General features: G+C 45.2%; 1 protein-coding gene and 1 long non-coding RNA gene across 9 annotated transcripts in view; one reads left to right on the forward strand and one right to left on the reverse strand.

The window, feature by feature from the left end:
• Positions 1–7,377: 7,377 nt before the first annotated feature.
• LOC310685431 lies at positions 7,378–11,896 on the reverse strand. Of its 3 annotated transcripts, none has more exons than XR_014515247.1 (3): positions 11,562–11,896; positions 8,895–9,783; positions 7,378–7,507 (listed from the first exon to the last, which is right to left on the reverse strand). It is a non-coding gene; the product is annotated as an uncharacterized lncRNA (long non-coding RNA). The 3 variants fall into 3 exon arrangements; XR_014515248.1 differs by having other exon boundaries at positions 7,403–7,504; XR_014515249.1 differs by lacking the exon at positions 7,378–7,507 and having other exon boundaries at positions 8,655–9,783.
• Positions 9,781–23,918, forward strand: part of TLL1 (tolloid like 1) — a 125,032-nt gene continuing 110,894 nt past the window's right edge. The window contains exons 1-2 of one of the 6 annotated variants that reach the window (XM_083457197.1): positions 9,781–10,401; positions 10,652–11,401. In XM_083457197.1, coding sequence (XP_083313323.1) covers positions 11,248–11,401 — 154 coding nt within the window. In that variant the 5' untranslated portion in view covers positions 9,781–10,401; positions 10,652–11,247. Of the gene's footprint in view, positions 10,402–10,505; positions 11,402–23,918 lie in introns of those variants that run through there. The other 5 variants (XM_083457199.1, XM_083457200.1, XM_083457196.1 and 2 more) reach the window with 5 other exon arrangements.

Consider the following 23,918-nt stretch of genomic DNA (forward strand, 5'->3'; position numbering starts at 1 on the left):
TAAAAACAGTATCCATGGATACATGAGTTGACTTTGAGCTGGATGGATCGGACATGAAGCAAGGTTTTTCCTCCTCTAAACGCTAACAAGTAAAGACAGGAATTTAAAAAATAATGATGCGCTTCCATAAAGAATATATTTTTCTGCCATATGGACAAGATAAATAAAGAACATTTTTTGTCACAAAATGACAAAATCCGCACATTGGAATTATGCCCTTTGGTGCAAATTCTCAGCTGTAAATGCTAAATACTGTACGTTGAGAGATGCGTGACTGTGGCACTTATGGTGGTAGTAACAACCAGTAGCTGCTGAAGGAGTGTGTGGGTTGCATTGCTCTCCTGTCTTCCCAACACTTTGCACTGCTGTTGCTTTCTGGAAGAGGAGGGGCAAGGCAGTGGGCAGCTTGGCAGTGTGCAGGGCTGGCTGCAGCAGCGTTGGACTGGATCTGCTGAGCTCCCTGCTGCCTTGCTCTTCCTGCTCCTGGTCAGCAAGAGTGTGGTGTGGTGTTGGGAAGCCAGGAGAGCAAGGCAGCCCCACTCATGGCACCCTGCTGGCCACTACTGGTAACAAACGGCAGAATGGATTCTAACTGGGACCGAAGGTCTGTCTAGTCCACCATGCATTTATAAGATGATTCGGTCAAGTGCCTTTGGAAAACTCATATGCAGACCATGAAGGCAAAAGCCTCCCTTGCTGCATGGGAGCATTTACCTCATCTATTATACATTTTGAGAAGTTGTTTGTTCACTGTGCATTTGGAAACCTCTTTTGATATCTTAACCAAATTTTGCATGCTAGTTCCTGATATCAAGGAGCAGAGTCTCTCTCTCTCTCTCTCTCTCTCTCTCTCTCTCTCTCTCTCTGTGTGTGTGTGTGTCTATGTTTAGACACCATTTTGAATCAAGATGGGAGGCTAAAACTTTCCAAACTGCACTGATTTTTTTGGTTTCTCAAGCAATGCTGAGGACAAGGCTGCTTGCAGTCTTCTATTAGAACAGCACACATTTCACACCGATTATTTCCAGAAACATTATAGTCTTCTTGATTCCTGCAAAAGAGTCCTGAATCTCTGTCAGTCCCAGGAGACCTGATGCTGACAGCCCACACCCCCTCTCCAAACTTCGCACCACACGTATTCATAGAAGCAGCCTCGGGGAATCCATCCTGTCAATGCTATTCAACATAAATAAGGCTTGAAGAATGTCTCCCAGTAAAGCAATGCAATCTTCTGCTTGCTATAAAGCAATGATTCTTAAACTTTTTTGAGTCATGGACTCCTGTGAGTCTTTGATGAAAGCTATGGACCCTCCTTCCCCTCGCCTCAATGCACATAAAACACATAACACACAAAATTTTGCCAATAATTTATTGTTATTATTGCATTGGGGAAAATATATGTCCATCCATGGACTTTGTAGGAGTCTGTGGACCACAGGTTAAGAACCCTTGCTATAAATCAACATTTTTTATGACAAATATTGTCTTGAGATCTTTTGATGAAGAGGAGTATAAATATATAACAACAATAACAACAACAACTGTTGTAATCTGTCTGTCTTGAGAGACAATGGAGTGCACCTCCAGGGGAGAAGTCAAAACACTGCATTGCAGCACCTAAGTGACCTCCCTGGGGCACAAGCCTGGGCAGTGTATAGGGAGGTCCTGGCTGCCCAGATCACAAGACCGCTCCTCTCAGCCTTGCTGATGTGGTCCAAAGGAAAGCAGAGCAACACGTTTGGCACCAGCTTGCCTGCAGAAGTTGCCAGAAAGAGGCATACAAGGCACCATCCAACCGTTTTAGGGATTCCACACACGGTTTGTGTAGGGTTTACTCCTCAGCCATTTCTTCTCCCAAAGATATCCCTCAAGGCAACGGAGGTTTAGGATCGGAGTTTTCCTTCTCTGAGATGGGCTACCTTCCCAGGTTGATGAGCCCCATATGGCCCTCATTTCCCTCTACAACACATGCAGAAACCAACTTCTTGACCATTGGACCCACTATTGGTTTCATCTACTCAATTCACCACAGCCTGTCTTCTCATGTGGGGGTGGTCCCTAGCTCACTGAGGATTTGGGACCCATCTGCTACCCTCACCTAGTTTAGCCAACCAGACAAAGCCATTTCCTGGTGTATGGCTGCTGTCACTAATGCTGGCAGCTTCTAGGAGTCACAGGGAGAGCTGAGTATATAATAACTCTCCGTTTCTTATTTCTGAAGCATCTGTTCCCAGCCCATTCATGGAAACTGGTGCTATTTATAATAGCTTAATTATGGCAGTAAAACATAATTCCATGGGCTTCAGGGGGAATAAAAGATCTCAAAGTAGCACTTCAGAATATCGTATTTTGTGACACATTATTTTTTTATTTACATCTCGCCTTTCTGCAAGATGGTACCCAAGGAAGCATTTTATTGATTTGAGTGTGCATGCTAATGCAAGGACTTTTGTGTTACTGCATACATTGACAGGCCAATGGCAAATGTCAGAGCAATGTCACATAGCATGATGCGATGTTGGCATTGCTATGGCATTATGCTAAAGTCACCGGCAGACACATTGGCACAAATATTTCAGATTAGATTGTCAGGGATGAACATATTACCCAGTAATAACTTGTTTGCGAATTGTAGTGACAACCCTCTTTTAAAGTACTACTTTGACTAGGGCTGTAAAAGCAGGCAATGGAAATAACTTCACTGTCACAGACATATTGTAGTTTGGGTCTATGAAAGAAATAGCTGAGATAACCCCAGAGTCCACATTCTACCCACCCCAATAGCTGGGGGCGGGGTGGGGGGGGGAGGTTCATGGAAATATTAGTCTTCTGCCCACTGGCATTAATATGGGTGTTGTTGTTTTCTTCTTATGTATAGTCAGTATCTCTAATCCAGGGTTCCACTGGGTAATTATGCACTGAAACCATCATGCTTTCAGTTGAACTTCTAAGGCTCCTTCTTCAGAGAGCATCCTCCTTCCACTAGCAGACAAGTTGCTTCCCAAACTCAGGGGAACTTCATGGGTGGTCTTCAATGCAACAAGAAGAGTAGTGGTGTGACAAAAAAGAAAGAAAAGAAAATGAGAAACCAAAACAGGGAAAGGATGCTTTGAAAGTGCCTCTATGTGCAAGACATCCTTGGGTCCCTAACTATGGAAGGCTGATGACCAGAGCGTACCTCACTTTATTTGGAAAGTTCACTTATGATCTCTCCCACTCAATAAATTGTATTAATGGGGACTTAACTTTGGGTTTATTTGTGTTCTTAATGGTAAGAAAAAGCAAAAAATGGAAGGCGTGTTACTGATCAAGTTACTGTGTTTAAAACTAGCCACTGTTGTTAAACTCTTTTAATCCATTTAGCAAATATTTAGTTTTGGAGACTGGATGCTGTCCTCGGTTCAATCTGGCAATCAGGCTCCTCTTTGTAAGGCAGAAGACACAAATGAAGCCAATATCTTTCAACAGAGATCAGGGTTTTATGCACCCTGTTTATTAACTAGAAGATGGCAAAATCTTGGTAGGAAGTAATGTGAATGTATAATTAACAGCATGATCTGACCTCTTTAACTTTGAATGAGGCTTCCCCAATTAAATTTTCCTGGCCCTCGTTTTAAATAGCTATTCACAGCTGTGGACATTTGATTTATTTCCTGATGAGAGGCAGGGATGCTGACCAGCACTAGAAAACAACCATTTTTAATTTAGATGTCTGTGCTAGATTCTAACCATTGCATCTTTTTAATCATACGTTTTAGTGATCATTTTTCTTTGCCTTTGCATTATTAAAAAAGTCTATTAAAGGATTGCGAGAGAGACTATCTGTGCATGGGAACAATATTCACATTTGTTTATATTGTTTCAGACAAGGCATAAAATTTTCATGGGGACCAGAGGAACTGTTGGGTGCCCAACTCCCATATACCCTCAGCTGGAAGTAGGAAGCCTAAGGGCACATCTGCGTCTTCTGGTGCGGCTGTTTCATCCCAGCAGGGATCGGGAGACAGTGTGGTGCATGAGAAATTGTAGCAGCACCAGCGGGAACCTAAGGAGTGCAGCACACAGGCATTACAGTGGTATCTTGGTTTAAGAACAGCTTAGTTTATGAACAACTTGGATTAAGAATGCTGCAAACCCAGAAGTAGGCGTTTAGGTTTCTGAACTTTGCCTTGGAAGCAGAACATGTTCCGCTTAGTGTTGAGTGTGTTCCATTTGTAAATTGAGTCCCCCACTGCTATGGAAAAGCACACCTTGGTTTAAGAATGCTTTGGTTTAAGAACGGACTTCCGGAACGGATTAAGTTCGTACGCCAAGGTACCACTGCATTCCTGTACTTCTCCAAGGTTTACAGTGATAATGCATGTACCGCTGTTGCTTTTATCTGCATTGCTAACAAAGGGGCCAAAGATGGCACCAATGCAGATTTAGGAATGGACTCGGTATAGTATGGGCTGGTATCGTTACCTGAACTTCTTGTCATTTCTTACCATTTTGTGTCCCTTTAGGAACCAGCCATTTGCCAATCTGGTGACCTCCAGATGTGTTGGACTACAACTCCCATCAACCTCAGCTGGTAGGGCCATGCTGGCTGTGGCTGATGGGAGTTGTAGTCCGTAACATCTGGAAACAACCAGGTTGGTGAAGGAAGGTTGGTCTTTCTTTGTCCCTCGTCACCCAGGAGTGCTTTGTTCTTTGCACATGCTTCGGTTTCAGCTGCTCTATGCATTGAAAGCACGTGGCTTCCCTTGAAGAATCCTGGGAACTGTAGTTTGTTAAGGGTGCCAGGAACTGTAGCTCTGTGAGGTCCTGATAATTCTTTGAAGTTTATGTAAAGTTTTAAATGTGCTTTAAATGTATGATGTGAGTGTGGTATTTCTCTTTGGAATTAGCAGGGTAGTGGCTGGATCCAGACTTTAGATGTTATATTATACACACCGAATAGACGGTACCTATGAGCTCTTGCTTGGTACCTGTGTCTGTTACATGATGAACTAGCCAGAGTTTCTTTCTCCAAAGGGAGGGAGGTCTTGGTGAAACAAGAGGCTGGTTAATAAATATAAAATCAGATTCATGTATTTTTTTATTTTGGGGGGGTTATAAACAAGAATGGGACGCAGGTGGCGCTGTGGGTCAAACCACAGAGCCTAGGGCTTGCCAATCAGAAGGTCGGTGGTTTGAATCCCCGTGATGGAGTGAGCTCCCATTGTTCAGTCCCAGCTCCTGCCAACCTCGCAGTTCGAAAGCATGTCAAAGTGCAAGTAGATAAATAGGTACCGCTCCAGCGGGAAGGAAAATGGCGTTTCCATGCGCTCCTCTGGTTTGCCAGAAGCGGCTTCGTCATGCTGGCCACATGACCCGGAAGCTGTACGCCAGCTCCCTCAGCCAATAAAGTGAGATGGGCGCCACAACCCCAGAGTTGGCCATGACTGGACCTAGTGGTCAGGGGTCCCTTTACCTTTACCTATAAACAAGAATAATGCTATACAAACAAGTATACCAAGTTTTCTCATGTCATTTGCATATCACAAAAATAGCATAATAAATGTGGAAAAATATCTACAACATATGTTTCATTATTAGCGGTCAATTTTTTTAAAAGGTAGAGGGCTCAGATTGCATAGAAAGCAGGAGGTGACAAAGGCAGAAATGAGAGGGGCTGAAAGATGTATATCCATGCAAAGCCATGAAAGGAATATCCCAGGAAGGCTCAAGCTACCACTTTCACACTGAGAAAGCCATAAAAGCAAATGCTAATTGGGACAGGTGAGGTGTGAACTGCTCAAGCTAACCTCTGGTATTTTCTTGGACAAATCAGGGCAAAATTGGCCTTGTAAACAGAGCACTGAAAGGACTGGGTGTGAATCTGAGCACACGTGAGGAAGATATTGCACCCATCCTCCAATTAAGCATTTATAAAAGTTCAATTCCTAAAACACCTATGGCTAAGTTCAGTTTTGCCAGGTTAGAGGCAACTGTAACACAAAGAGAATGGATCAAAAAATAAGCTGCTGAACTGGAGGATTCACAGGCATATTTTTTAAAGTTCCAGGTGGACATCAGTTTTAAAGGTAGGATTCTTCTGCTTCTTTTAAGTCTTAAGAAGGACAATATGGACTGTGTTCCTGCTACCTAGTTGCTCAACCCACACGAACATCCTCATCAGTGAGCGGGCAGGAACTGTGCCTGTCTGCATGTTGCACACTCAAAAGGAAGACAATGCCTTGTACCCAAACAGACCACTGATCCATCTGGCTCAGTATTCTCTACATGGACTGGCTGTGTTATTCAGAGTTTTAGCAGGGGGTATTCCCAATCCTGCCTGGAGATACTGGGGACTGAACCAGAGACCTTATGCATGCCGAGCAGGTATGGGCGTAGCCAAGGAGGGACAGCTGCCCCCCCCAATCAATAAAAATACATAGCTAACTGAGGTTCTGCACACACACACCCAACAAAAGTCCCGTCCCACCCAGAAAAATCCTGGCTACTCCCATGAGAGCAGGCGTTCTCCCACCAAGCTATTGGGAGTCTGCCATCTTGGGTGTGGAGTTGGAAAAGGGACAGAGACTGGACTTGCTCCTTGTGAGAATCCAAAGCAATGGCTTTGGTGTCCCCTCATAGAGCAGCAGGATCTATTGGAGTGGTGAAATGGACTGTTAATAATCCTGTGAGCCTTTCATTTTATGCTCAACCTATAGATCTGTTGTTTTTTTTAATCTCTTCAGTGCTGGGGGAAGAAGGCTACAGAGAAAGAAAATGAAACATTTGATGCATACCACAAATTATTTCTTTGATTGCATTGGGTGTTTTTTTTTATTCCGCCCCCACATATTCAGCAGCAGTGCAAACATTTAGATGACGATGTAAATGTAATGAAGATGGGTTTCCCCCTCTTGTTGCCAGGTTGTGTTGTTTTTCAAGGGGGGGGGGTGTCCTTCCAGTTATGCAGCCTGTCTCACTGTCTTTGTGTCTGTTACTTGGAAATGGCTGTAGGACAGACTTTGGATGTCTGTGCTGACAGATGGATCCTCAGCATTATATAGAGCAGGTTGGTAGTAGACATTTATGTGTGAAGCAAGAAATAATAATTAAAAAAAACAACCCTCCTTGTCAGTATAGCAGCCTGCACTGAATCATGGGATTGCTCTGCTTTTCATGTAGTATTTACTAAGAAATGGAAACTGGGTGTGCAGATTTCATTTGTTTGTTTAAGGCATAAGAATAATATTATTCTACACTCCTTCTACACGCGATTCTTCCTTGACTTAGTTGGGCAGCCTTTCCATTGTAGGCCAGCGCTGTTGACCTGCTTCTGTATAGCAGCTAGAGCTGTGTCTGAGTCTTTATCTTTGTTAGGGTTCTTCAAGGCCAGCTGTCCTCAAGTCCGCTGCCAGCCAGCACTGCTCTGCTCTGCTGCCACTGGAGAAGCTGAGGTCAGGGGCAGATTGCCGTCTGGAGGCTAAGGGGTGACGTCAGTGAGTAACTTGCTGGGATGGTTAATCTCCTGCTGGAAGGATAGAGTTTAATAATGAACTTACTAGGGAAACCAGCACACACTTGAGACTGCATGCTGCATGCTTTCCTTTGGGGAGTGTGGCTGGGACTAGCCAGTAATCAATACCCTCCTTGTCTGCATGTATGATTCCAATATGTGGAAGATCTGTTGTACACTTGTGGACAAGATCTGTTGTACACTTGTGATCTGCAGCAACTGAAAAACCAGCTACTAATTCTGAGGTAGGTATGCTTCTGCGTAGAGCTAATGATGGAAAATGGGATTTTGTGGTCAGGATTGCCTTCATTTCAGAACTAAGCGAGTAACAGGCGAGATATCTCTCCGTGTGTGCCAGATTAATCCCTTCCTTGTTTTCACAAACATCCGAAGGAGTAAGCCTTGGGAGTGCATCTTCATATTTTTATGTTTGATGTTATATTATGTTTTTATGTGTCTTGGAAGCCGCCCAGGGTGGCTGGGGAGACCCAGCTGGATGGGCAGGGCATAAATAATAAAATTATTATAACTATTATTATTAGATAAGGCATTCCACTTGATACGGAAAGCAACACTAGAAGCTCTTGGATAGCAGCGAATTTCTGATACCTCTCTGATTCTAGTCTGGGAAGTTCTGTAGACATTAGTGAAAATAAAAAAAGCCCACAGATACTGTGGTGAAACAGTAGAGTGCATGCTTTGTACACAGGTTAAATCTCCCATGTCTCCAAGTAAGGCTGGGAATGTTCCCTTGCTGGAGAGCTTCTGTGGTTTAACTTGATACATGTAACACAGCTTCCTTTGCTCCCAACGTATCAAAACTGGCAGCTGAATCACTTTAAGGAAGGTTTCAGCCAATTTTGGGTAAATGCTATCTAAGTGAAGACTAGCTATGGGACAAATCACGAGGCTTCTTAGGTTGTGCACCATAAACTGAAGTGCACCAATGTGGTGGACCTTTTCTTTCCTGTTTTTCTGCCTTTAGCCACAGAAGCAATTCCTACGAGGGCAATACAATCTTTAAAAAATATGCATGTTTTGGAGGCAAAAGGCCATTCCGTGAGCAAGCTCAGCTAAGGAGGGCAATGGAAGGGTTTTCCAATAAGGGCAGCATGTGAGTGGCAGGCCTGCATGTTCCACCCTCCTATTTACAAACCAAGGCTGTTCATGCCTACCGGGAAGTTTAATCAACGCTCCGGACAAAGCCCTCTTTCCCTCTCTCTCAACCTTTCCAGGTTTTTGTTCTAATCATCACATCTACCAGGCTCCTATTGTGCCTGGGTATCTTCTTTTCCAAACATCCCACCATCCTTCCAGGGCCCTGTAGTCAGCAGCAATTCTGACTGTAGATGTGATGATGAAGCAGTTTCATTGTAGATGTGATGATGAAGCTCACACATACTTTAACCTCTGGAAGGAAACTCTGTGGCTGGAGATTCCCGGAAGGCCAGCATCCCAAGTCTTGATCCGAGAGGCCTATTTCTTTTCTTTGCTGCCCTCCTGGGAAGGGAAGCCAGGGTCAGTCTGCATGGCATTTGTTACCATCTTGCCGCTCTGCTTGTTGCTGGTGTTGTTTGTGTGTTTTGGTGGGCCGGAAGCACCCTGTGAGCATGTCCACTTGTAGGGAGATGAGGCCGTTTTCCTCTCCATCTTTCGCCCAGAAGGGGAGTAATTCCGAGAAGCTATTAAGATAGAGAGGAGCCTTTGGAGAGCTCTGTTGTATAACAAAGCCAAGAGCAACTTCGCAGCGGCCCTTTCAAATGCCTGTTAAATGTGACACCACAATGTCAGCATCAGCGAAACCTGCCAGTTAACTTGCGCCTCTTCCCTCCTCTCCGCCTTCCGAGGAGACTTGTAAAAAAAAGAGGCGGGGAAGTGTTGTTGCTGTTTTCTGCCTCCTTTCTACAGTAAAACTCTCACCTTTTGACAGATTTACACAACTCCAATGTGTCTCTTTGGCGAGCCACCCCCTCCATCCCAGACTCAACGGTGTCGTTTCTATCTGGATGTGTTGGTTAGGGTTGATATTTGATTTGATTTTTTTTTTTTTTTAATTTTTAACCATTTAGGAGAGCTATGCATTTTCTTCTCCTAGGCTTGATCTGAGACTTGCCTCGGGGGAAAGAAGAAAAATCCAACTCTCTCTCGCACTGACTCCGTTTTCCAACTGAACGCCCCGTTTCCAAGGGAAGGAGCTGTAGCTGCGACGGAAACTTTGCTGCTGGAAGAAAACAAAAAAAAATCCCCTCTCTTAACCTTTCGCATCCGCTGGAAAGCCAGAGCCGAGCTGTCTGCAAAAATAGATAAATAAATAAATAAATTTCTACCGCGCTGTTGGTGCACAACCTGCTTTTCCTCATTTATTTATTTATTTTTGTTAATTTTGCATTTGCCTTCACGTGTGTGCATATTTTTTTTTAAAAAAAATGTACAGCTGAAACGGCTTTCGTTGGCTGAACTTTGCTGATCAATGGTCCTCTTATACCATTTTATTTAAACAAACTGTGCTAGGAAAAGAGAGAGAGAGAGAGAAACTTTCCTTCCTTCCCTCTCGCCTTTGCACGCTGGCAGCGGAAAGTGAACGGCGGCAGCAGCAGCTCTCCTCCTCGAGCGAGCGCGGAAGGCGCAGCACTTCTCCTTCACCGCCGTTCTTGTCGCCGCGCGCGCTTCCCTTCTGCCCGCGCCCGGATGCCGGAGACCCCTGGACGGAGCATGGCTTCGCTCTGATCGCCGCCGCTGCCGCCGCCCTCCACCCGCCCCGCCAAGCCCTGCTATGCCTCGCTTCTCCGGGCAGACAGCAGCCCTATGGCGAGGGAGGCGCCCCGGGCAGGCGCGCGTGGTGTTTCCCTAAGGCCGTCGAGGGAGCCGAGCAGCAGCAGCCCGGATCCTGACCCGGATTGTATGAATAAGTAAGCAGGATGCTGGCGGCCAGGACGAGAATTAAGAGGAGTGGAGGGGAGGAGTGGGGTAGGGGTGGGGGTGGAGGGAAGCCCAGAGAACAACAACAAAAAAAAAAGGGGGGGGGGAGAAGCCTTGGCACTTTTCCTGGCTCCCTCCAGTGCAAGCGCTTTGCCATCACTGCAGGGCTACGGTGGTGGGAACAGACTTGTGACCCCCCCCCCCTTCTCTCTTCTTCTTCCCTCTTTCTCCTCTCGGCAGCTCGCCGATGTGCAGCCCGACTCCGCCGCCCAGTAGCAGGCGAGCAGGGAGCAGCGACGGGATCCGGAGCGGCGCGAGGCGATCGGCGGACCGGAGGATCCCCCGCGCTTGCCTCCGCCGCTGGACAGCCCAGGCGACCAGAGCCCCCGCGCGCAGCCCCGCGACGCCGCCGCTGCTGCTGTCGCTGCTGTGGCGGGAGAATTTGCAAGAACAGCGGCGGAGGCGGCGGCAGAAGCAGCGCGGAGGAGAAGGGGAACCCGGGAAAGTTTGCTTGGCCTTTGACAGAGGCGAGGAGGGCAGTCAGACGCGGTGAGAGGAGCGGGCGAGCGAGCGCCTCTCCGCCGGGCTCGGCGGAACAGAGAAGCCTTTCCCGCCCCGCGCGCGTTTTCCTTCGCGAGTGGGGAAGCGCCAGGTCCGGATCGGACACCCCCAGAGAGGAGCGCGGACGGCCAAGCGAGCCCAACACACAAACACACACACACACCACTCTCTCACACACAAATACACACGCGCGCGCGCTCCCCCCTCTCTTGCTGACACTCGGCGGCGCCTTGGCTCTCTCTCTCTCCCCGTCTGGGCTGGGGAGGAGCGTGACCATGCTGGCTTGGAGGGTGGCTCTGTGGCTGGCCGGCGTGACCCTGTGCGGCAAGCTCGCCCGCGGCTCCGGGGTCGACTACGACGAGTACGCGTACGAGCTCGACGGAGGGGACGAGGCGGAAGCGATCGATTATAAGGATCCCTGCAAAGCCGGTGAGTTCAGGGGACCTAGTTGGGCTCGCTCGCCGCCCAGACCCCGGTGCTTTCCTGTGCGCTCTTTCCCAAAGTAGGGGCTGTCTGGTTTCCCTTGCCTGGGGGGTTGTGTCTGTGTGCGTGGAGGGGGAGAGAGAGGAGAGGAACGGGGGCAGCTCACCTGCTTCCTCCTCCTCCTCTGGATCGGCGTGGGACACTCCAAACAGGCATGGCCAAGAGGAAGCGTGAGAAGCCGGGGCAGGCGCACTGGGGCTCCCGCTCGTCTTCCTTTTTTGCAATAATGCCGCTGGGGGCAGATTTCGAAGAACCTGCTTTCCTCGGGCTTGCGAGCCTGTGTCCCCAAGGGTGCACACACTTTTCCTTTGCAGCTGTGCCTGGAAGACAAACGCGCTTTCCAGGCACAGCAACCACAACAGAGAGAAATCTGGAGTTTGTTTCCCGTGCCCCTTGATGACGGCAGGAATCCCAACTTTCTCCGGGACGATTTCATCCTCTCTCTCTGTGTGTGTCTTTCCCCAAATCCCCGTCTCTCCACATTGAGGCGCTAGTCAAAACAGGTTTCTTCTGCTTGGGGCTACAGAGGAGAGAGAGGATGGGGGAGGGGGGGACTGGCAGGGAGCAGAGCAGTCCTATGGCCCTTTCAAGATTTTTAATTCTGAATTGAGAAGGTCAAGGTTGTCAGGAAACCACTCTTCCACCCTCTGCCCTCACTTCATCTCATAGCTTTGCAGCACAGCAGCAGTTTAATGGGCAGGGGAAGGTAGTCTATGAACACATTTCTATTTGGATTGGATCCTGCCTGAACCATGCTCAGAGCAGACCCTTGAAATCAAAAGGATTTAAGCTAGTCATTATTATTAACACAAGTCTCATTGATTTCAATGGGTTTGCCAACTCAAATCCTCTTGATTTCAGTGGGTCTAAGCATAGCTAAGTCTGGATCCAAGCCTTTGTTAGTACATCTCATGCGCCAAGATTGAGAACTTGCATTGAAATGGGTCCTGGGGAGTCAGACTCAGTGAACCCTGACTCAGATTGCCATACAGCCAGGAAGGGGGGGGGGGAGCTGGACTAGATGACACATGGGGTCCCTTCCAACTATACATGATAGGCATTGGTGGGCTCCTTCTGCCACCAACTGCAGAATGGCCAATGGTCAGGAATGACAGAAGCTGGAGAGCCACACAGGTTCTCCATCCCTTATGTAGAGGCTGCTACTCATGTTGAATCAATGCTTGCTTGGCGAGGGATAGAATCAACTCAGCTGATCTGAGAATTAAATCGTTTCCACTACAGTACATAATCCAAGAGCTCCACAATATGCAGCTGCCTTGCCTATGCATCTTTACTCAAAACAAACTCCTACTGAAGTCCGTAACTTACAGGCAGAGCTTTAGATAGTTTTCCACTTGCACCGCTAAACCTAACAAGTGTCCCATGTTCTCTCTGTGTGAACATTTGTTAACTTCTTGGTTACAGAACGCAGGAAATGGAGTTGATTGTTCATAATCTTTCCCATGTGGTTTTTGCATTCATACTATATAGACAAAATGTAATCCTGGTGTGAACAAAGATAGATTGTAAACATGGCTCTGTCCCGAGCTCTCCTTCCTTTATTTACAGCACAAGGCGATCTTTGGATCACCTATGGTAGACACTTCTTCTGAGGGTAGAAAACCCATTCTCTGGCAGGCTTTGCTGAGTCAGTGATTTTCTTAATGGGAATGAGAGAGGGGTGGGTGGGATTGCTGGCCTGTAATCACCCTCTGGAACTGGCAGGTTTATGGCTCCAGCGAAAATGCATGGAGAGAGAGAGAAATGCAGTTCAGTAGCTGGAGTCTTTGTGTGCTTTTCACTTAGGAAGCGGTAGCAACAGTAGCAGCAGCAGCGGATGATTCAGTCTTCAGCTTCCCATTTAGTGCACTGGAGATGGGAGGGTACTGCCCTTGTGGTCAGAGATGGGGGGAAAGTGCCCTTGATGTCAGGGATGGGGAATGTGTGGCTTTCCAGATGCTGCTCCCATCAAGCCTGGTCACTGGGCATCCTGGCTGTGGCTGATGGGATATCTTCAGGGTTCCCCATCCCTGCTCTAGGTAAGCCCTTCTTTTGCGTTAAGGAAGAATCCCTGCAAACTATGTCCATTCTGCATGGGAAGTGGCTTTCCCATGGCAATATCTTACTTCTCCAGACTTTATCATCTCCAGCTGCAAAACAGATAGGAGCTTTCCAGTGCAGTGGAGTTTGGGATCAAGTCCAAGGTGCCAATTCAGTTATAGCATAATTCCTCCACAGAGGAAAACACTTAAAGAGGCATACATGTGGAAGACATTATAGAGGAAGACAAAATGCAGGTGGATCTTGGGGGAAATACTCAGGAGTAGTAACCAGAAAGACTCAAGTCTCCTGTTCATGTATCATTGCTATGTATTCACTGGATCCCTGCCCCCACAACACACACACATTCCACATACAGTGGTACCTTGGTTTACAACCATAATCCATTCCGGAGGTCCATTTGTAAACCAAAACAGGTTGTAACCCAAGGCGCGCTTTCACCAATGGGGCCTCCAAAAAAATGGGTTGTAATCCCAAAAAAGTTTGCAAACCAGGACACGCACTTCTGGGTTTGACGTGTTTGTAATCCAGAACGTATGCAAACCAGACTGTTTGTAAACCAAGGTACCACTGTATCACTGTAAGAAAACTGTTACATCAGAGTTGATCCCACAAAAATATATTTTCACAGCAGAAGCCTGTGGAGGTTTACTCTTAAGTAAATCCTGCTGAATTCAGTTGCGCTTTCCCCAGAGAGAGTGTGCATAGGTTTGCAGCCTGAACCAGACTGCTCACTGAACAGTTACTGAATGGCAGATCTAAAGAGATTAAGGGCACTCTGGATTAGGAAACATCGCAAATTTTGCCTTTCAAATCATGGAACAAGTTTTTTTGAGTCTCCTAAAGTCACTTTGACTGACAGTTAATTTTTGATCCAGGCAAATCAGCAGCAGTGGGTAGGATCAGAACTATTCCACTGGACTTTAGGAAAGCAGTTTTATTTTTTAAATAACCAAAACTGTTTTTAAAAGGATTAAAAAAAAAAAAACCTGCAAAAAGCAAAAAAAAAATAAAAAAAAATGTATGCTGTAAAAGTTTCTACCAAGGCTGGTCAATAAATAATCACTGACATAGCAACTTAAGTGTCACTGGTTGGAATAAGAAAGAGGAAAGATCAATTCAGGGATGATGATTTTACCACCTTTGGACAAGCAAAGTGGATCAGATTCCAACGTATGGGCGGTGGCGATGCTCATTCCTCCAACCAAGCTTTTGAATATTTCTCATTTGGGCTAGAAACCAAATATTCAAATGCTTGGCTGGAGTGCATGGAAGAGCCTTATGCCTCCCACGTGAATTGCTTCCATGCTTAAGGTGAAAACCCTGGATTTATCCAACTGTCTCGCCTTGAGGCAAGGTACTCTAAACTGAATCGCATCTAAGAGAGGCTTGCCTCACATGTTGGATGAACATGTAAGGCCACGCCCACTGGCTTCTGCTCAATGAACAACAGTAGGGAGGCCAATTTTGCATGCATAGATTGCAGGCATGAAGGATCCTCCCTTCAGACTTTCCGTCTGTACAAGGGGATGCCCGGAGGCAGAGCTAGTTGGTGCTGATGGGGCTGGTCAGTGCTCAAGTGCAGATCTAGTGTGCGAGAGAGACTTCTGCATTGGGCAATATCAGTCTGTGGTTCTTTCAGAAGGTTTTTAGTAGTAGTAATTGTATGCTGTATGCTCTAGGGGTAGGTAGTAAATTTTAGCAAAGTTTGCTTCCACCCTGTGAATAGTGCTTTATATTATTAATTCTCGTGCTTGGGTTTGTTGTGGTCAACAGTTATGATGAAACTGAATGTGCCTTAGGATAACCTCAAATTCAGTTTTCATTACAGATTAGTTAATATGTCAAAGTTCTCAATAAATGGAAGATCTGCTTTTCCAGATTTCCATTAAACATCAGCTTGATCATGTGAGATGCATGTTAGGTTTAAAGGCTATTTAAGTGGCTTGAGTGAGTTCATATTGGATCCATTGGATCCCACTCAGTGACTTTCCTGGCATTGGGGTTATGGTTTTTGAGTCATGGCTTTTGAGCTCAAAAATGACATATTTTTGTCGTTTGTGTGTATGCCAAATTCATTTTGAAAGAGTACTATAAACAACATTGGTCCATGTGCTGCAGCTGGAGAGTAAAACAAGTGCTTGAGCTTTGTGGTCACTTCTTTTGCATTACTTACTTTGTTCCATGGGACTTAGTTCAGCCAAAGTTAGTGTTCCTTTTGGCCACAATCCTCAATTATTTATTCTTTTCGCAAAGAATGGGATCAAGTGGTTTGAGGTTGGAGGAGTGAGTGGTGGGTGCACTCCAGAGTAAGCGATTTGAGTAATGGCTGTGTTACTTGGTTGCTTTTAGTCATAATTATTGAGGAGTATGTGTTGACAGTGCCAGATATGCTCTCTCTCGCATGATTCCTTTTCTAATCGTAGAAATATGTATCACCTTGGTATAAATTGTTAAACATTCTTTACTTGTAGATGAGGAATGTACAACAGCAGAAGTCAAATGAATATGCATCTGCTCAGCTCACACGCAAAAATTAGAGACATTTTGAGCACAGCTATTTCAAGCTTCTGAGCTCTCCGGTTTTATCTATGTTTACTTAGAAGTAAACCCTGCTGAATTCAGTGTTGCTCGTTCCCATCTAGGTATTCCAGCTGTTGAACTTTCGGAGCCTGCCCCTGACTGGGTTTACTCAGACGTAAGTCCTATTGATGTTGATAGGGCTTACCTGTACTTCCAAGTTTTGCAGCCAAATTTGCAGGCTAAGGCTCTGGCAGGTACCTGGCTATGCTCACGTACCTGGTAATAAGTCCCCTGGAGCATCGCAGCACTTCTGAATCAGTTTGTGCAGGATTGCATTGTCAGTGTTAAATGGGAAAAATTAATTTGTGTCACATTTTCGTAAGATTTTGAAACAGTTAGCATAATGAAATGCTTAAAGTTCTACCCAATCCCAAGGCACATGTTCTAAAATGTTAGTGGCATGGATATTCTGGAGTAAACAGGAAAGGAAAAGAATGAAAACATATTGGTGATGTCAGATATTATTTTTTAAATATATATGTATCTCAGATGCTAAGAACGAATGCATTTGATTTAATATTTCATGCAGAATAAACAGTTTATATAAACAAATATATATTATTTATGATATTGAGAACTTTAAGCAATGCCCTTGCTTCGAGCTGAGTTGTTTACAGATGCCTTTGGTGAAGACACAGAAAGAAAAACACTCAGCCTGGGAGAGATGTGAATTGTGCACTCTGCAACCATTGATATGATCTTGACTTCAACTGGAGCTGCCTATCTCCTTCACTTCGAGGATACCGTATGTGCGAAGATGGATTAACCCATTTCCAGGCTTACATTTCTGGCTGCCACAACAAATGGCCTCCTTGCCATACAGAGAGTGGTTTCAAATCCCTACAACTTTGGGCCTTACCTTATGTCCTGGCTCGCTAGGTTCAGGAAGGCTGATCACTGTGCTCAGAATTCAGTGCTATTTTTTCTAGAAAAAGAGGTGCCAGAACTCACTATGAATGCCTCCCTTATAATGGCAATGGAGCCCACCTGAGAGGTGCCAGAACTGAGTTCCGGTGAGTTCCGGCTGAAAAAAAACCCTGCCAGAGTTTTGAGGGAGAGGAGCAACATGTCACATTTTTAGATTTTTATAGAAATCAGAATGTTGAAGTATGCGAGTGGCAAAGTTTAGCTTTCTTTGAGCTGTGGAGCTATTTTGAGATGAAGCAGAATTTCACGTTTTCTGGCTTTCGGGTAGTGGGTCTGACTGGGACTCAGATGACTTGAGGCGTGTGTGTTTGACTAAAGAAACTGGCCTTTCTACAGCATTATAGAGGCCCCAGAGAGCCAAGCGGATGTCTTCAAACTAGGTGTACTGGTGAAATGCAAGAGTTACACAGCTTTAGCTTTCTGGGCAAGGAAGTGACCAAGGCCCAACTAGACATAGATGGCTCTTACTGTCCTATCTGTGTTGCAACTATAGCAACTATCATGCTCCTATTTTTAGCTTTCTTTTATGGTTATACTCCCCATCCTTTGTGAGGAAAGTTAGTCCCGCTGTCTACATTTACACTTCATTTTGTCTCAACCTCCCATCTGTTCAGTAGTTCTTCAACTGTTGCTCTGAGCAAATTTCCTTGCTGGCTGTGGCAAGCAACCCCATTCGCTTGTCCTTGTCATCTTCTTCTTTGCTTATTGCGTCCGGTTTCTTAAGGCTCACCTCCTCACATCTGCCACAGCTTTTCTGTCGGGCTGACCTCTTCCACTGCTTCACCAGCAGCATTTGTGGCACCCGGTGCTTGTCTCCTGTACATGTGCTTCCTCCTATGTTGCAGAATATGAGGAGTGTGGAGAGCTAGTTTGCTCATCCCGTTTGAAGGCATAAAGGTTCTCCCAACTCTGCAAAGCTTCTCAGAAATAAGACAGGGGGAGAGCGGAAGAACTGGGTAAGGTGAAATGAAGATGGCTTTGCTAGAGACACAGAGGGAATAGTGGGCAGGACTTTGGGGCAGTGGTACCAAGTGAGAGAGCAAGCAAAACTGATTTGGTTTAGCCAGTGTTTTGATTCACCAGCATCGTGGCCTGTTAGTTGGAAAGATGCCTTTTGCAGCACAGCTGAAGAATATGCTGTGAAACTAGGACCTTGATGAAGTCAGTCTTCAGCAGGCATAGGCAAACTCCGGCCCTCCAGATGTTTGGGACTACAGTTCCCATCATCCCTATCTAACAGGACCAGTGGTCAGGGATGATAAATAGGTACTGCTCCGGCAGGAAGGTAAACTGCGTTTCCGTGTGCTGCTCTGGTTCGCCAGAAGTGGCTTGGTCATGCTGGCCACATGACGCGGAAGCTGTACACCGGCTCCCTCAGCCAATAAAGCGAGATGAGCGCCGCAACCCCAGAGTCATCCGCGACTGGACCTAATGGTCAGGGGTCCTTTACCTAGGTAATAACTTCATCCATTTATTACAAGTGGGCAATGTGCAGCTTGAGCAATGCCAGAGGCAAAAGAGGGCAGAGCAATCTATGTAATTTTTACTTTTGTACAGTAAGCCAGTTTCTCTCGCATCCCCACTCTCTATCCTCCTCCAGCCAGTCAAGTCAGAGGCACTATAAGAGTTCAAGGATATATTCCATACAGGCAAAAACACTTGAGGAGGATCGTGTGAAGCAGAGCTGGTGAGGGGTGCTGCTTGGAAGAATCCCAAGGGCCAGAGGGAGAGGCATGGGAGGCCACATTTGGCCACTGGGCTTCAGATTCCCACCCCCAATCTGCAGGGTATATGCAACAATTTTGTTTTTGTTTTAATCCTGAAAACTCTGTATACACATATAAAAATGTAACTTTTGAGTCATTGTGGTATGAGAGAGGAAAGTGAATATGTTGTGGGCATCCGTCTGTCTCGAGAAACAATGGGGTGCACCTCTGGGGATGCAGCCAGACCACTGGAGAATCACAGCAGCTGCTGTGGCTGCAGAGACCAGTAACTCCTAACTGCTGCCTCCCACATTGTTTTTGCTGCATTAGTAGCACCAAAGTGACCTCTCCAGGGTGCAAGCCTTGGCAGCATATATGGAGGTCCTGGGCTGCCCAGATGACAAAACCCCTACTCTCAGCCTGCAGAACAATATTTTTGGCACCAGTTTGGTTGCAGGAGTTTCCAGAAGGAGGCATGCAAGCCACCACCCAACCACCTTAGGGTCTCCACTCTGGATTTGTGTAGCGTTTACTCCTTAGCCTTTTCTTTTCCCAAAGATTTTGTGGTTTAAAAAAGCAAGTGGTATAGTTTTCAGTATCTGACAGATTATTGCATGCCTTCATTGCCTCATTTAGCCTCACAAACTTAATTCTGAAGAAGAAAGCCTCTGTTTCTGCTGCTAGACAGATGGCAGTCTGAGGCAAAGGCCAAGCAGTGAGTTGGGATATTCAACCCCAAAGGTTCAGATTCAGCACTCTGTCTGCTGGGCAGCACTAGCTTCTACGGACATTAGAATGTGAGTCTGTGGTTTTTCCCTTCAATATTTAAAAGTAGAGATTGTAATGATTCAAAGAGGAAGAGATCAATTTTGGTCTAAAATAGCTCCTGGGCTCTTGTTTTATCGAAGTATGTGAAAGATGATGCCTGAGGGGAGGCAGTCTTGGTAATTAGCCACCTGCTCTGAATACTTAGCATTGCTAAGGTGATGTTTGCCTGAGAAGAGGACCAATAAATGAATAGGTGACAGATCTTAGGCTGTTTTTATTGGCAAGAACACACATTGTATTTGTCGTGGGATTTCATAGAATCATAAAATTGTAGAGGGCCCAACCCCCTGCAATGCAGGAATCTCAACTCTGCTTAAAAGCCTCCAAGGAAGGAGAATCCACCACCTTCTGGGGGAATTCGTTCCACTGTCAAACAGCTGTTACAATCAGAAAATGCTTCAGAAGTTTAGTCAGAATCTCATTTCATGTAACTTGAAGTACAAGACATCCTTTTCACATGTACCACTGGCAATCCAGGTGTCCCCATTTTATATTTGTGCAGCTGGTTCTTCCTGCCTAAGGGCAGAACCTTACATTTGTCCGTATTGAAATTTATTTTGTTAGTTTGGGTTGGGTCCAGTTCTCCAATCCATTAAGTTCTTGAATCTCGGTTCCTGTCTTCTGCAGCATTGGCTACCCCTCCCAGTTTGGTATCATATGTAAATTTGATGAGCATCCCCTCATTTCCTTCATGCAAGTCATTTTAAAAAGACTTCAAGCAACAACTGGCCCAAGACAAGAATCTCTTGTTACTTTTTTTCCAGGATGTTGAGGAACCATTGGTGAGCACTCTTTGGGTTGGGTCAGACAACCAGCTACAAATCCACCTAACAGTTACTGCATCCAGCCCACATTTTAATAGCTTCTCCACAATAATATCATGGGGGACTATGTCAAAAGCTTTACTGAAATCAAGATAACCTACATCCACAGCATTCCCCTGATCCACCAAGCTTGTAACTCTATCCAAAAAAGAAAATGAGATTCATCTGGCATGAGTTATATTTGAGAAACTGATGTTGTGTCTTAGTAATAGTAAAATCCTTTTCTAAGTGCTCACAGACCGATTGTTTAACTATCTGTTCTAGCACCTTTCCTGGTATTGAAGTCAAGTTCAGCAGTTGGCAGTTACCTGGGTCTTCTCCCCCCCCGCCCCCCCATTTTTTAAAAAGGGGACATCATTTGCCCACCTCCAGTCCACAGGGACCTCACTTGTTCTCCAAAAATTCTCAAATATTATAGACAGAGTCTCTGAAATTATATCTGCAAGCTACTTTAGTACCCTTGGTTTATTTTGCGGGGCAGCTTTGAGTTGCTCTCTGAAGCAGTTAGCTAGGTAAATAAACTCTTATTTATACTTTGTGTTACAACAGTTGCATAAATGTTAGAAAGCAGTTGCAAAACTCCAGAATGGAAACTTTTTCCACACTTATCATGAGCTGGCATATTTACTGGCTAGTCAGAAAGAGGATTTCCATATATTTGAATAAACATGGTGGGATTCTGACATCTAATGGACCAATTGACCTCATTCTGTGAACTCCACATATAATTCTGAAAACAGTGATGTGACAGGCATAATTCCTTGACCTATTTCAGCCTGGCTTCTGGCCTGGATAAAGAACAGAAAGGATATTAGTTGCCCTGGTGAACAATCTTTGCCTAGAGATAGAGGCCAGAAGCTTTAGGAGCCTGGGAGTTACCTGTTATTGGTGCTGTGCATGTTAACGCTGGGAGAGCAGGCATAGTATTGAGGTCTGCTTCTGAACCTGATGCTACTATAGGAGGATCAAGGTCATTAATTAGGTACATCTGATATGCTGACTGCTTCACTTCCCACATCATCAGGACCTTGTAACAGATACCCATGCTTTTGCAGCCTCGGAAGTGCTGACTACTGTAATGTACCCTATGGAGGGATGCCCTGGACAGCAGTCCAGAAACCGAATTCAGTGCACATTACTGCAGCCAACCTTCTGGAAGTTGCTGTCACTGGAGCAATCTAGGACTGAGGGAGGGGAAGCTTTACCTCTGCCACCCTTGCCCGCTACCACTATTGCGCTGTCATTGCAACTGGGGAGTGATGGATTGTCAGGGTTTGGGAGAATTGCAAGGAAGTTGAAGGGGAGGTATCTGAACCCAGTCTGAAACATAACACCGGACCATAGAAATCGGCCATTGGTCCACCTGACTCAGTATTGACTATAATGACTTGCAGTGGCTTTCCAGGGTAATCAGATACAGTAAGAGTCTTTTCCAGCTTTTTTCTGGAGGTGCCATAGAATGAATCTGGAAGCTTTTACATTCAGAGCTTGTGTTCCACCATTTCCCTGTGGTCATCAGGACTGTAACAGTTTTCAAATTTGGGATTCAGCTGAGAAAAAGTATATTTTCTAATTTTGAATTAAAGGAGAGAAGCTTGTCTATCTCTATCCTTCACTTTTATTGCAGGAAGTTTGGGGGGAAAACACCCAAAAGGCTTTCAAAGTGTGATAGATGGGAATTATTGAAATACTCCACACTTTCCAGTTCATGGAGATTGCTAATTTATTATGTACAGTAATTATAATTAATTTGGGAACCTATTATAAGAACTCAAACATTCTGCTAATAATACATTACAAGTAGTTCATACAGAAATCCGAGTCCTCGCATTTTGCACAACAAAGCCATGCAACCAACCTTTTGTTATGACCAGCATCATACCCTCAAATAAATGATGAGCGGCATTTTAGATATACCTCTTACATAATATCAGTGTTTATTTCAGCATTTTGCATACACAAGCCAATTTTATTTGGTTTCATGGAAGATAGTTTTAGAACAACTCAGTGGGTGTGAGAACATGATGGTGATGAATATCTGATGTGAATTGCCCAATTCCACCATCTGGCAAAATTTGCTTTTCTGCATTTATATAAATAAATGGCACGTTCTGTAATTTTATCCCACGTATTGAAAGTGTAATTTCCCCCCTTTCTAATGTTTGAAAAATGTAGCCTATAAGTATTGGAATTAATGAGTAACCAAATATTGCACTATAGATGAATATTTCCTGAGTCAGCAATAAGCTATGTAACATTTTTTTTTTAAGGCTTTATATTAGAGACCAAGACCTGGTAGAAAGTTAGGCATGTTTAAATTCCCTTAGGTATGCTTGAGGATGCACCTGTGATACTTCCACTGGCTGCTAGCTATTGTTTACCAGCCTTCCCCAATCCGGTGCCCTCCAGGTGTTTTGTATTACAACTCTGATCACCCCATCCAGCATGACCAATGGTAAAGGATGATGAGCGCTGTAGTCTAGCAAATCTGGAGGATACCTGGTTTGGGAATGGTCCTCAAGTGACCTTGGCAGATAAATTGCACTCTTCTCATTTGGCTGTACAAGAATCAACTGACATCGCCACTATTTCATAACCTGTCAGGTCCTGCATCCTCCACTCTCCAACCAGTGGCGTAGCGTGGGTTGTCAGCACCCGGGGCAAGGCAAGTAATTTGCGCCCCCTAACCCGTGGATTTGCGCCCCCTAACCCTAACCCCCAGATGTTGCGCCCAGTGCGGCCGGCCCCCCCCCGCACCCCCCACGCTACGCCACTGTCTCCAACAAATCACTCTCTTGTCAAGTGGTTCTTACCAAAAGAGTTTTGACAGACGTATGGGCAACATTGGCTACCTGAAACTTAACTCTGTGTTTTCAGCCAAATAGTTGCCGTGATGACGTAGAATGCGTTTACACCAATGAGTTTTGCCATGCTTTCAAAGTACAGAAGGAAAAAGTGAGTGTGTTAAGGGACATCCTTTCAGCTAGTAGTCATCTCTGTGATCACAGCTTGCCAGAGAAGCATGCCTGTGATCAAAGAGATGACTGCTGTCTTACATGACTGCATGGGGAAATTTGGTAGAGACTAGGCTCCAATTGAAACTTTTGTATATGGCTCATTTGTATTCCTGTTCCAAAAAAAAAATATGCACGTGTGACTAAATATTGATGGAAATACCAGCATTCATAGTTAATTGCAAAATAATAATAATGGAAACTTACATATATGGTCTTGTGAATCAGGAGTCACTCCTGCTGGTGGAAATGCAATTCAGTTTCTTGTAGGAGCGTCAACTTTTGTTCCAAAGAAGTCAGAATTTAAATTACTGTAGCTGTGCTTGCATGATTAGAGATCTGTCTTTCCATATATTTTTAATTGTTAAAATCACAGGTGGAAACCATTACGATAGTCCTGCTAGTATTGAGACACATGTTACTTGAAAGTAGTACAAAGAAGTAAGTATTAATAAGAACAGCTTAGCTAGAATCAGACCCTCATAATCTATTATTATTAATAATTAAATTTCTGTACTGC

This window comes from Podarcis tiliguerta (genome assembly GCF_965153285.1).
Source record: "Podarcis tiliguerta genome assembly, chromosome: 9".
Taxonomy (NCBI): domain Eukaryota; kingdom Metazoa; phylum Chordata; class Lepidosauria; order Squamata; family Lacertidae; genus Podarcis; species Podarcis tiliguerta.